This window comes from Microtus ochrogaster, unplaced genomic scaffold (genome assembly GCF_000317375.1).
Source record: "Microtus ochrogaster isolate Prairie Vole_2 unplaced genomic scaffold, MicOch1.0 UNK5, whole genome shotgun sequence".
Lineage (NCBI taxonomy): Eukaryota > Metazoa > Chordata > Mammalia > Rodentia > Cricetidae > Microtus > Microtus ochrogaster.
The window spans coordinates 13,192,638-13,206,910 of record NW_004949103.1 but is presented as its reverse complement, the minus strand read 5'-3'; the positions used below and the strand labels follow the sequence as shown (position 1 = coordinate 13,206,910).

Genomic DNA, 14,273 nt, shown 5'->3' with positions numbered 1-14,273 from the left:
CAAAACCTCTGCATCATGAAAAAATATCTAGTAATCTAGTATCTCTGTTAGAATTATCCAATAAGACTATAACCTGGATGTGAAAATCAATTAGGATGCTGTTGTTATAGTTCATAGGTATCAAAGTGTGCTGACCCACACTGGAGACATAGAAATCTGAAGGTCAGTTCTGTTTCATTGATCAAAAAGGCAACAACACTATTCTTACTAGCTTTTGTTTTGTTGGTGTTCAAAATCAGTCATCTTTTCTTGTGTTTTGTTTGCTTTAGTTTGTTCCATTTTGGATGCACTTTTGATAATTCATTACATATATTACATAGTCATGGAACAAAATCCAGTATAGAAGAAAAGTTCTTCGGGCACTATGAAGACCAAAATATGCAAAATTGGAAAGAGTTTTGATGATTGGTTACTTCATCACACTGTTAGGAAGGTCACAATTCTGACGCTTTGGGAGTTAGAGAAAAAGACCGATAGTGTAGGACCATGGACAGTACCCAAGTGCTAAGAGTGGCATCAACCCATCCTGTCCCCTGGTCACACCACATTCTTTTTCATCAAAATAATTTGTATTTTGTATGTGTCATTCAGTGCCACAGACTTGTGAAAAATGACTCTTATGGAATTCATTGCTTAGAATCATTTCCTTGAAGAACTATAACTATAGGTAATTCAGAAGTTTCTACGATCTATTGAAATCCCTTGAGTTTTAATTTAAGAATGAGGGACCATGTCCATAAATAAAGAAACTGTTTCAAAGTATTTCTAGCCTCGGGCCTAATTAAATCCACTAGGAGAGAATTGGATATGAACAGATAATTTAACTTGATGGCTAAAGATTTTATTTTTAAGAAAAATTAGAAATAAAGAAAATTTGGTAACTGACTAGAGAGGATATATGGAATCTCTTGCATTTAAGGTGATCACAATTCTTCCCTTTTGGGTTATATATTCGCTCTATACTATATGGCAAACTCTTGAACATGTATCAGCATAATTATGTGAATGGTGAAAAGACACCAGGAAAGAAGTTTAAACTAGATGAAGGCACAATCCATGAAATGTGTTAGGCTGTCTATGTGCCCCATGTAAGGTTGACTACAACCGCGTTTGATGTGTTGAAGGGGATTTATTGGAAAAATAAAATAAAGGAAAACAAAATGGCACATAAAAAAGAAACGTGATAGCAATACAGTAAACAGCACAATTCATAAATAATGCATGTGGGTTTGAAACAACAGACTAATTCTCTTTTCTGTCTGTCAAATTCTCTTATTGTCAATAAACCATGCATCACAAATTGGACTATGTTTCCCCAAAATGTCATGTTAATGCATATTTATTATCTAAATAATACCATGAACTGCTTTAGGAAAATCATGCTGCATCATTCTGTAAATTATATACCTGTCTATAGATTAATGCACATGAAATTATATTAATGTTTTCTTCAGTGACCATAAAAATCATGGTTTAAAAGGAAAAAAAAAAGAAAAAAAAAAGAAAAAAAATCATGGTTTATTTTCATGCAAGGAAAGCTGTTATTTTGTCAACAATGATTTTTTTTTCTTAGAAAAAGAGATTAAATACATACCTGTAGGATAATTGGGACTGGAAAGACACAAGCTAACAGGAAGAGGATATAGACAGGGAAGTGTGTAGGATGAAAATCACAGACTAATCTTGAAGATAAATAGCAGAAGCAAAGAAGGAAAAAGCAGGTGTGTAGTTTCCTTTACACAGACCTAAAATAGTTCTTACAGGCATTCAGTTATGTTCAGTATTCATCCCCATAGCCGTAAAGAGAGTAATCTAATATGTATAATAGTAAACTAATATGAGCTTTGTGATGTGACTGACTGCAACTTGTTTCGATTCTAAGCTTTTTTTTTGATACTTCTTTTTACTTAAGTTCCAGAGCAAATAGAATTGGGGCTAGCTCTTTCCATATAAAATAAAAGATGCTTAAGATATACCTGAAGACAAAGTACATGAAGTAAAAGGAAACAAACAAGTCGCAAAAATAAGGCCAGATTAGATTGGAATATTCTCTAAGAGGATAAGCGTAAGTGGAAATATCTAACCAGGTGCTTGAAAAAAATATAATGTATGCTGTATGATTAAGGGGCAGCAAAGTTTCACCACTTCAGCATTAATCTACTACTTACGCATACAAAGACTCTAATAAAAACTTCTGTAAGCATTAGTTAGTTTTTTGAAGAATCATCCTTTGGTGAAAGCAGGCCATTAATAGTTCACAGTTTGAGACTTTAATACCACAAATGGAGATTCCATAAACACTGCGGCTGGAAGCTGTTGGAAATGCAATTATTTTGTTGATATTGTATTACAATTTTGTTTTCATAATATTTGAGTGTCTAAAATGTCAAGAAAAAAGAAATCGATAGAAGCTGTGGCTGGCATGGGGGCGCGTGCAGCATAGAAAGAGGTTACACAACAAAATACGAAAAGTATTTTAATCCAGCTATGAAATAAAGCAAGATAGCAAAAAAAGTTACTGCTAGTTCTCCCCTGAGATGCTTAAGACCAAGATGAATGTTCATCTGTCTGAAATAGTTTAAGTGGGGCTTGCCTGGGGGAAGGGAAATAAAATGTAGTAATTTGCAACATTTCCACAGCATCAATTTTATATTGTCAGGATGCCGCCTAGAGCATGTTTAGCCAGACCTCAAGAGTAAACCAAGTGCTGTCACCAGAAATCCTGTAGGAATGGAAACTGCTTCACATTAGGCTCAGAAGTGGCAGGTCTGGAAAATTTGCTAGACTAGGGCATGGTAGGATGGCAGATAGCTCTCCAGGAAGCTGGGTCTTGGCTCTGTTCCGCACAGATGCCTGCTGCTCTACCTCTTTTCCCTCTTTTAACCTGTGAATAATTGTGCAGCTATGATTGTAACACCATGAAAGACAACCAACTGAGGAGTAAACACACAGGCACATAGGATCTCACAGGTAATTGTCCCATTTTTTTACCTAGAGAGTACTGGGAGCCTATAGGACAGTGGCGACTTGAGTGGTGGTGTGATGAAGCCCCAGTAACAAATCTCACTTAGCCTTACTGGAGCACAGTAAAGGTGACAAAACACTGTTCTCTGTCCCAAGGAGTACTAAAGTCGCCATCAATGGTCTGATGCTGATTCATGGATGGCTGGGACTAGCAGTTTAATAATACTGCAAGTTAAATTTTATACTTAGAAATTAGGAGATTTCCTGCCTTTGGTTGAAAGGGAACAACAACAACAAAAAAAAAACCCTAAATTTTATACTCTGTCCCATGAAATGAGAATGATTTTTGAAAATAGCGTTTGAAATATTTTTGAACCCTGAAGTCTCTTCTAGCTATTTGAGCTGATCAAACACGCTTTCCTTTTGCATTAGTTCACGGGAGATGGTGAGAACAGGAGTCCTTTTCTTCTTCTTATTTTAGCGTTACTATTGAGGTCTACACCATCCCTTATATGCTTCCTTTCTTCCACAGAAAGATGCACGTCCAAAGCTGACTCTGTGAGGAAGCTGTCAGCCAGCACCTCCCACATCTCATCACTGCTTCACCTAAAAAAAGTCGCATTCCATTTCTTATGCACAGAAAACAGACCGAAACTCCATTGCATTTTGATTTTGATAGCATGTTCTTCCTCAATTTGCTCCTATCTACTGTTCACTCACACATGAGATAATAGCTTAATTTCCCCCCTATATTCTTTTATTCTAACAATTTTGCATAATACTATGAAGTTGTTCCTCCCTGAATCCCTATAGTATGTGATCTCTAATTTGTAAATCTTGTTTTTGTTGTATGTTCATTTAATGTTTGTATGTACTTTTTTTTTTCATTTTGAAGTTCTGCATCTAACTGACTCAGAAGAATCATATGCATGTTTAAATAGTCTTTAAATTAAATTCTAATACTGAAATATATTTCATCTTCTACTAGTCTGTCCCTTCTGTGAGCAATTTATTCACGGATAACTTTAGAGTTACTCACTGGATAATTGTATCATGAAACATAACACTACAGTTTCCTAGCATTTTAGTGGTTTAAAGTTCTTTTGCACCTCATTTGCCTAATAACCACAACAAACCTGAGTAACTAGTAGTCAGTTTGTGAAATTAGGTACTAAAGGACAAGAGGAGTTGGATGATTGTTCATGTGCAGGAATCCAAATGACAGGAAAAATGTCTCAGTCTGTTATCCTAACTTCACGGTACAGTATCTGTAAGTCTGTGAACTTGAGAAAATCTAGTAGCGTATGCAGGGGAATCTTTAAAACGCCCATTTCACATGGCAGCCGGCTTACTCTCTCACTTTCTACTTAATCTCTGGACTTGCTTTTCAGTTAAATGAAGAAAACATGCTTTAAAAAAAAATCCCCTGGGATGGGTCAGTAGTCTTAAATGTAGACTTCCTCTTAGGAACATACAGTTGGTAACTTGAATTCTTTGAATACCTGAAGAATAGTTAAATGCAGTTGTACTAAGTGCTTAATGGCAGCCCCACTGTGAGGTTACAAGTAACATACTGCAGGGTGGCCAGTTGTAGCCACTGCAACTTGAGCGTACATCTATGAATTCTTAAGTAATATCATATCCACACATAATGCACTGAGACAGATTGGATCCCCCTGTGTTGGCGAGCCGACTTAAACGTTCTCAAAGTCCCAGCTAGTAAAGAGAGAAAGAAAGCAGGAAAAAACCTTTTTTTGTCTAAGTGCACATAAAAAAATCACCACCGTTACAATGTTAATGGCTTTGTCTATTTATAACCATAAAGCTGTACTTTCTTGTTATTACTTGGGCACTCAGAAAGCACAGATACACGATAAAGAAAAACACATTTCTACTGGGGAAATGTAAAGGCCAAAATCTGTGGCTTTATCAACACTTGTCTTCTTTGACAAAGGACAACATCTGTCTCACTTTCACTACTAAAGAAAAATGGAACTGAATTCTCCCATGGAGAATTCTGAATATAAGTTAATTCTTGAAAAATTGCCTGCCCTGTTTATGACTAGCTAAGAAATATTGGCTTGTAAGAGTTAATCTTGGCACCCAAGGGCTCTTCACCCCCACATTCCAAGGTATTGCAATAGCTATGGTAAACATTTGAACCCTCAACATGTGAAGTAAACTGAAAAGTCATTTTAAAAGACTAACGTGGTATTTTGAAATTGATAAAGATATATATTGACAATATTAGGTTTGCCACGGAGAGCTTATATCTCACAGGTAGCTTGAGAGCCATAGGCACTTAAACACCAAGAAAGAAACTAGATTAAAGATTTATCAAGGAAAATAAAGAAATATGTTTTTTCTTTTCTTTTTCCTTCTTATTAAGGGTGGCAATTCACACAGTCCTTCAAAGATAGGAGGGAAAAGATGTGAGAAAAATTCACACAAAGAAAAAGATAAATTTATCATTTTTACACCTCTAACATCTAAAAACTCCAGAAAGAGCTGAGGTTCTGAGCCATCTTTATCTTAAAAATATTATCTATTTCCAAAAGAAAATAAACCTGTTTATATGTTGAATTTTAGCATACCCTGAAAGAAACTGCAAAGGGAACAAGGGAGGACTCTAGGAAAAAGTGATAAAAACAACACATCATAATACCATTTCATACTTTGAAAATTATAAAACACTAATCAGAGTATTTTAAAATAAATTTTATAATGACTTGAGTTGCCAAACATCTGTACAAACAGAAAAAAATTATGTTGGTTTTGGAAGATCTTACAAATAACAAGAAAATTACATCAGTATTTAATTTTTCTGATAATTTAAAATGTAAACCTGATCTAACAGATTATAATTTATAAAGAACTGTAAATTAAGATGTGCATATATACTCACAGATTTTTAATGTCAACTGCCCCACGGAAAGCCTTCCTTGGAATTGCTTGAATTTGATTTTCACTGAGATCACTGAAAATAACAAAAGAAAGGGTGATAAGATTATGAAATCATACTTTATGCTAGTATAATCAACATGATAAATAATGGAAAAACAAAATTATTCCACAAAAAAACAAATACCACCCCTTAAAAGGAAAACGACAGTCAAAAGCAAAGAAAGTACCTAAACACATAATTTGTAATTCTAATGCATGTTAAAGTTTGAATTAAGTATCTTTAATCTATTTTCTATCATAAAATATGGTATTTTGATTTAAAGGTAAGCATAATTGTATACAAAATATATGAACTATTTCATTAAGAAAAGTAATAGAGTTTTCATAACTGAACTTTAGGAGACTCTGAAGCTTTAGAACTTAACGTCTGTTCGAAATCACTGTTGTACTTAGCTTCCTGGAGAAGGATGACGGTACTCAGACCACATAACTAAGGATGACTGTACTCAGAGCACATACTAAGGATGGCTGTAGTCAGAGCACATAACTAAGGATGGCTGTACTCAGAGCACATACTAAGGATAGCTGTAGTCAGAGCACATAATTAAGCTTACATAGCAATTTTAATCATATTAAAAATGGAACATGGCACCTCTCATTAAACAATAAAATGAAGTTTCTGAATGAAATATTAATAGAAGCTTGATTTGAAGCCTCCCCCAAATTTGTTATAATCATAAATTTAGTGTCTATTTTTACATCTTAATTTAATTAAGAAATACATTTCAATCTAGGAAAAAAGCTCTCTGTCTTAAAATAAAAAGTTTGAGAGAAAAAGAAAACACTCATCGTAAAAAAGGATCATTATGTTCCCTTCCAAGAGTTTAGAGTCAATTCTAAGACAAATCTCACAGCTTAGACGGTATTAACAGCATTATCACATAAAGTACAAATACATACAATTAAAAGATACACCACTAGAAATAGAAAACTGCCTTCTGGGTTCTCTTCACATGAGTATACAGCAAAAAGTTGAAATATCAAGCAAACTATTAAAATGCCAAGGAGGCGACTCAAATTCGGAGGTATCCCATTCTCACAAAGAAAGCTGAAGCTACTGACCAAAGATGCACAGCAGATGACGAACCCAGCTGTTTTCCACCATGTGGATGCACATTGAGCAGGTTGGTCCACACTCTCTCCCTCCAAGCTGCCTGTGAGCAGAGCTCATCACTCACATGCTTCTAGCCACACAAGAGAGAAGAGGACACGACTGGCTGATACAGAGATTTAGTGTGTGGTCCTGACCTCATTAGCACCGACTTTTAAACAAAATGAGATTTGAGTTCATATCTCAATATGCTTAATGTTCAAGTGAAAACTGTTTGCTAAGCAATTTGTAAAGATGTAAATGTTAGTTACTTGATGACAGAAGGCCTTCAGCAAAGGAAAAAAAAAAATGAAGACAAAGAAGAAAGACGGAGGAGAAGAAAAACAACCGAAAGCTCATATTATACTTCCAAAAGTAAATTTACTCGTTTGTGATTATGTAGGAAGCGCATCTAGGGCAATGCAGCTCATTACTGCTTTCAATAATTCCAGTACCTCCTTAAGAGCAGTAAAACTGCATTTCCTTAAAACGCGCTGACTTCTCCCACTGGCCATTGATTAGGGCTGACTTCTTTCCTTCCTTTCAAAATTACCTCAAGTTTAGAATGTTTAGCAATATATATTTTTAAAGTATTGATGGCAGAAGATTTGTTCAGAGGAGGCCACAGAACAAAGAGATTTCTGAGGAAGAACAACCTGAAAGTAGCATGGAATGAGGAGAAAAAAAAAGAAGGAATTCAAGCAAAAATGAAACTTTCCTGCTTGCTGAAAATGACTGTTCTTACCCTGCTACCTCCAGAGGGACAACAATGATAGAGCTGCTTTAGATGGTTCAAATAAACATAACGGTGGCAGGCGGCACTTTAGGAGGAATATCACTCCTGAATTTTATTGATTACCCATGACAGATCCCTAGATCATAGAAAAGCTTCCTTTGGCTAAGAGTCACCAATCTTCCCTTTCCCTAAGCCTAAGAAAGACCAAGATGGCTGAGTGTAGCTGTTCCCCTAGATAGATAGCTCCTGAGCATGGAATGGATTCTAAGCATGAGTGCCCAGTCCAATCTGTCAGGCAGCTTTAATTATAGATTCCAGGTCCCTTTTGAAGAATGGGGTCTGTTCACCTGGAAAGAAGGATCCTGACATAAGCAATAGTTGGTGCTTCAAAAAGAATGTATCATTCCGTGCTCTTATCACCAAGATCATCATATAAAACAGTCATTATTATTTCAATTTTATAGGAGAGGAGCGTTTTGTAGGAGAGAAATTATGAAAATATCAGTGCGACATGGCAAGACTAATTTTTAAACAGATAAGAAATGCAGATAATCATTAAGCCCAGAATTGTAACAATGCTTACTAAATTCACTTCGTTACACTCTTCCTGAATTTACGAACTCAGAGAAGGCTTCCTTAACCCACGCTGGGCTTTGTCTTATGTAATTTGTACAATGATGAAAATTGGGCTATATATTAATGACAGTTCCTAGTTCTTCCATATGGTTTTCAGTCATGCTTATTTACTTACTCTCCACTAAATGTGAAGTTTCAGACAGTATGTTAGGCGAGGTTAAAGAATTGAGTGAAGTTATTGTCCTGTTTCTACAAAATTCAAAATCAAGTAAAGAAGATGTGATAAATAGCTAAATATAAAAGTACCATAGAGATGTTGGTTGCATGCATACTGACATTAGAAACCAGCTATTTGACCTCACTGGATCTGCTCTACCCCTTGAAGATCAATGAAGGCACAAGGAGGCATCCCTAATTGCAGTCTATTGCTCTATGAGCTGTGTAGAATAAGCACAATGAGTCAGAACTACTGAGTGAGTGGGATGGAGCTACCCTGGGAGAAAATTTGTAATTATATCACCAGGCAATAGAGTGTAAAAATCTGGTTGAAAGCAGAGAAATGACTTGATTGGGCTTGATTTTTAGGAAGATTAATCTGGAAATTGAATTTCAAAGCAGGCAGCGCTAATGGGAAGAGAAGGGCCAGGCAGTGCCTCCAAGAGTCGGCTAGAGTCCAGCGCTGGAGGTATCTTTTAAAGGAGAACATTAGGCAGTACAATTTGAAGTTGGTTCCAGTTGGAAGGTATTTGATGTAAGGTAAGGTGACTATCATCTCAGCCGAATTTTCAATCACTTGAAGATTTTTGAGCAGAAGGGACACAAAATGGTAAACCAAGAAAAGCAAGAGTGCTACTGCTGTGCCAGGTCCTGGGAAGCTGAGACCAGACGATGAACCAGTTTGGAGATTACTGAAATCTCAGTCGCGATGTAACATTTCTTGGGAATTTTTAAAATACTGAAATGCTTTGCTTTTAAATTGTATGCATCTGAATGTTCAGCCTTCACCTATGCATGTGCACCATCTGCATGCTTGTTACTCATAGAGCAAAGAAGAGGGGGAAGGGTCCACAAACAGGACTCACAGATGGTTGGGAGCTGCTGTGTGGTGCTGGGAACCAAACTTGGGCCTTCTCTCTGCAAGACCAACTAGTGTTCCTTACCTCTGAGTCATCTCTTCAGTTTTGAAAATATTGAAATTCTTGAAAAAAAAGAAAAGCTTGTTCATTTTCTTAAAAGTGTCAGGGAGGTTTAAAGTACTGCAATGTCAGTTCCTAATAGAATCTAGTCTCCATAGGGAGGGGAGAGTCACATGATTGCAGCAGAAAGCATCGTGCATGCTTTCAATGTGCATACAAAAAAAAAAACAACAACCCTGCAGGGGGTACACACAAAACCATAGCAGAACCCTGGCTTTCGCACTGAAACCTCATCCTTCTACTATGCGCAGCTCTTCCCCACACAACTGCATTGCCTTCAGTCCAGCCTTCCCTCCTTCTCCACTCTCTCCCCTGACCACTGATAGGGTATTCGTGGATGGCCAGCCATCCTCGTTTTTAAATGACTCAATCTCTTCTCCTCGTCTTGATTTATGAACACTTTTAAAGTACCCCAACCCTATATAAACTTTATATCAAAAATGAAATTATATCCAGCTATATTGTCCTGAAGTTTTACTCATCCCAGTTTAGGGGCCCTATCCTTACACAGGCTCAGGCTTTTGGGGATCTTATATATCCCATGCTGAACTATCGCCAAACCTTCATCCAGCTCATAGTATTTACAGAATTTGTTGTCTGCCTTTCTGTTATCTTGACCTCCAGTGGAATAGCCTGTCTTAATAGCCTGCAAGTAAATCTCAGCTGCTACTTCTGCGTTTTTATGATTTCTGCTTCTTAGACACAAACTCTCAAGTATCTTGATCCAATACAAAGAGAAGCTTAAGACATCACAAAGATACACAACTCTCCCCAAAGAGATTATTTAACACATGCTTTTGACATCTATTTTCCCTCTCACCTACTCCATTTCAGATATACTGGCCTCTTTGGGCTTTCCTGGCAATTCCCCGTCATGATTTAGTTCAAAGCATTCCTGCTATGGCTCTATGTGTGTCTCAAAGCATGACACACAAATCTTGGGCTTTTAATTCATCCTTTATCCTTTATTTGGGCTTTGCCTCTCTAGCAACTTGGAATACCCAGCGAACATGATTCTAGTGAGCACACTAGTCATAGAGATCTCTTTTCTTCTAATTTCTAACACATATTTTGCTAGTAATTCATGCTAAATCAAGTGTCATGGAAGGATTCTATACTCTCCCAGTGACATTTGTGAGTCTACTGATACCTAAGTGTGAAAAAGTATATATCCTAGGATGTATTAAACAAGTAATAGTCAATACTAACATAAACATTATGTTAATGTTGTTTATGGTTTATGGCTGTTCTCAGCTAGTCAACACTCTTTTGGTTTCCTTAATTCTACTTATAAATACATCAGGATGTAATCTCAGGTAAACTGAGGTTTACAAAGGTTACATAACTAACCTGAAGTCATTCTGCTAGCATGAAATAGAGAGAGGATTTGTACTTGACTCAGTTGCTCCCCATAGCTCATACTCTTGACCACTCCCACATGCCTATGTAAGAGGCTCCAGCAGTCAGAGAGCTATCTGGCATTGTTCTTCAGTCCCTTGGATAGTGGTTCCATTGTGTGGACCAAGGGCCATTCAAAAGTGCTTCTTGCAAAACAAACAAACAAGCCAGCAGCAACTACAATAAAAACAAAGACCCTCCATTTCAAGCCAGTTATATTAAATAGAATCTGTAGCACAGAGATCAAAAAATCTATGCCTTCATAAGTGTGCCAGTGAACTATTATGACCAATGCCCTTGGAACCCATGTTAGCATTCTATTGAAACATCTCTAGCAAATGCTGTCTCTAAGGGTCTTGTTAATTTGGGATTACATGTATGGTGTTTGTGTATATGCATAAAATCAAAGACATAAATATCAATAGAAAAACAACAGTGAGTAAAACTATTAAATCAAGCCAAATATGCATACCAGATAAAGGAAGATGAGAAAAGAAAGGCCACTTTGTGGTTTTATATATCTATATATATCCTGAAATCTACCACATTTTAGAGTACAATAAACCTGAGATTTAGTAGCCTATCACTATTGTGCGATATCTCTACCATTTCCATGCAGTATTACTACACCCACTCTTTTCTAAGATTTATTTTTGTTAGTCGTAATTATTGGTATGCGTTTGAGTATATGCATTTGAGTACCAGTTTCTTCAGAGGTTAGAGGTCCCATATCCTTCCTAGAACTGAAGTTACAAGCAGCTGTAACCTACTTGTTGTCAGCCAAACTGTGGTTCTCTAGAAGAGTTCTATGCACTCTTAAACATGAAGTCATCTCCTACCTCCAACAGACCACTTTAAAAGCATATTTACCATTATAAAATTCTTACAGCCACGATAAAGCTTTCTCTCCAAAACTAGATACCAAACAATGTTTCCCTATTGATAACAATCTTTCCAAGAATATTTCAGAAGGCAACACTTAATCAGACAAAGGCATCAGGTAAGGGAGCTTAAAATTAGTGCCTAAGACAAAGACAAAATACACCTCTTGTGGGGGAGCAACTGACATGGTAACCCACGTTTATAGAATAAACTGGGTTTCTTGTCACATCTGAGCAACTGACACGGTGACCCACGTTTATAGAATAAGCTGGGTTTCTTGTCACATCTGAGCACTTAGAGATCTGCAGTGGTCTGAAAATATCTCTGACTCAGGAAGTGTGACTATAAACTGTGGTATTTTTTGGTGGGTTTCTCAAAGAAATCATGGCTCTACTGTTTAGAAATTGCATGACTACATGATCTTGGTCAATGTACTAAAGTTCTTTGATTCTTGATTTATAGCCTCTAGAAAATCCATTGAACTCTGTTGTATCAAGGTTCCCATGAAGAAAGGTTAGTACTAGCCAGGTGGTGATGGCACATGCCTTTCTTTAATCCCAGCAGAGGAAGGAGGGTCGTTGTGAGTTCGAGACCAGCCTGGTCTACAAGAGCTAATTCTAAATATTCCATGTAAACAGGTGAATTTACTCACCCATTCTCCACATCTGAAGACACTACAAGTCTTAAGCTTTGCCTCTACACTGGTCACTTAAGTTGTTAGTCCTCTAGCATTTGGACTATTAGGTATTAGACACTAAAGAATAAGATCTGTGTAGACTGCCCTCAGAAAGTGTAGATTAACGTAAATCATAGAGGGTAGAGTGACCCTCAAGTGATCAGAGCACTGATCAATAAAAACACCTAAAATGTTTCAAAATATTAATGAAAACACACTTTCACGCCTCTTGGTATGTTTGTGGATGGTTGACTTTAGTCAACAACATTTGCTGTGGATGTTAAGTTCATACATATATCCCTGCGATATCTGGGTAATCAGTTTTTCATTCATTTTTCTCTTCTAGTCCAATGGAAAGGTTTCCCAGTTTTCATTCATTTTCACTGCTAGTTCTATGCAAAGGTTTCCCTCTGCTGGAAGGCTCACATGCTATGTTTCCTTAGTTATTCTTATTCTCTATCAAACTTTTTCTTTGAAATGCCTGAATGCTGGAGTAGGCCTCTTTATTTGCAGTCTGGTTCCTTATAATACATAACTAAAATCTATCATGTCACAATTGATAGCTCATGTGTTGACACTTCATGTAAGAAGTGAGAAAAAGCTAGTATTACACTCACTGGCATTTATGTTCTCAAGTAGATTCCTTATTTAAAAGGTACTTGATATCTTCCATACAAAACACTGAATAAATATTTCATTTTCTAGTTCTTCAAAATAAAAGTAAAATGTACTTACTCTTTTGTTACTTCACATATGGGGAAGATATTCTTATCATTATCCAAATGTCTTTAATGAGATCAGCAACAAAATGTTATTTAACTAAAATGATTGTGTCAGAGTAAGTACTTTGTATTACAAATGGAAAATTGACTTCAATGCTTTTATTCAGTCTAAAATATAGAATTTTGAATCTCATACAAAGAGCATTAAAATACTTTATTTCTTTCAGAACAAGGGAACTCATTTTACATACACCACACACACACACACACACACACACACACACACACACACACACACGAAGAATGAATACATACATAAAGAAATATGTGTGTACATGCATGTGTATGTATGCATTTTCCTCAATACAACCTGATCAGTTTACAAAATGTTACTTGTATGTATGTTTTCATAAATTGTTGTGGGATAACTAATTGGTATGCTTCATCCAGGAAAAAATATTTCACCCACTCTTGGACAGTTTTAAAAGTTTTCAACAGAAGATTTCTGTTCACTCATAATATACCTTGAAATTAATGTTTCATAAATAATATAGGAAAACATGGCATGAAAATGGACCTCAAAGGGGAAAAATTAGTAGACTTCAACTATATTATTTAGATACCATTTACACATCAAAATTTTTACTTATTGAAACTACATATATGTATGCACACACACATATATATATATACATGTATATGTGATGTTTTTGTAGAGCATAAAAATTATCATAAGAAAATTTCATCATTTTCTATATTTATTTATTTTTCGAGACAGGGTTTCTGTGTAGCTTTGGAGCCTGTCCTGGAACTAGCTCTGTAGACCAGTCTGGCCTCGGAATCACAAAGATCTGCCTGCCTCTGCCTCCTGAGTGCTGGGATTAAAGGCATGTGCCACCACCGCCCGGCTCCATTTTTTTATTTCATAGGAATTTCAGTATTTGAGTGTGTGTACACATGTATGAGCATCTCTCTAGTTCTATGACAAGAGTAGACACAAATGCTCTCAACAACTGAGTCTTCCCTCTATCCCTAGATTTTCATCTTTTATGCTCAGAAGAAAAAAAAA

General features: G+C 36.3%; 1 protein-coding gene across 7 annotated transcripts in view; it reads right to left on the bottom strand.

The window, feature by feature from the left end:
• Positions 1–14,273, bottom strand: part of Slit2 (slit guidance ligand 2) — a 346,807-nt gene that overhangs the window by 134,619 nt on the left and 197,915 nt on the right. For all 7 annotated transcript variants that reach the window (XM_026788661.1, XM_026788664.1, XM_026788663.1 and 4 more), the window contains exon 5: positions 5,870–5,941. In XM_026788661.1, coding sequence (XP_026644462.1) covers positions 5,870–5,941 — 72 coding nt within the window. The remainder of the gene's footprint in view (positions 1–5,869; positions 5,942–14,273) is intronic.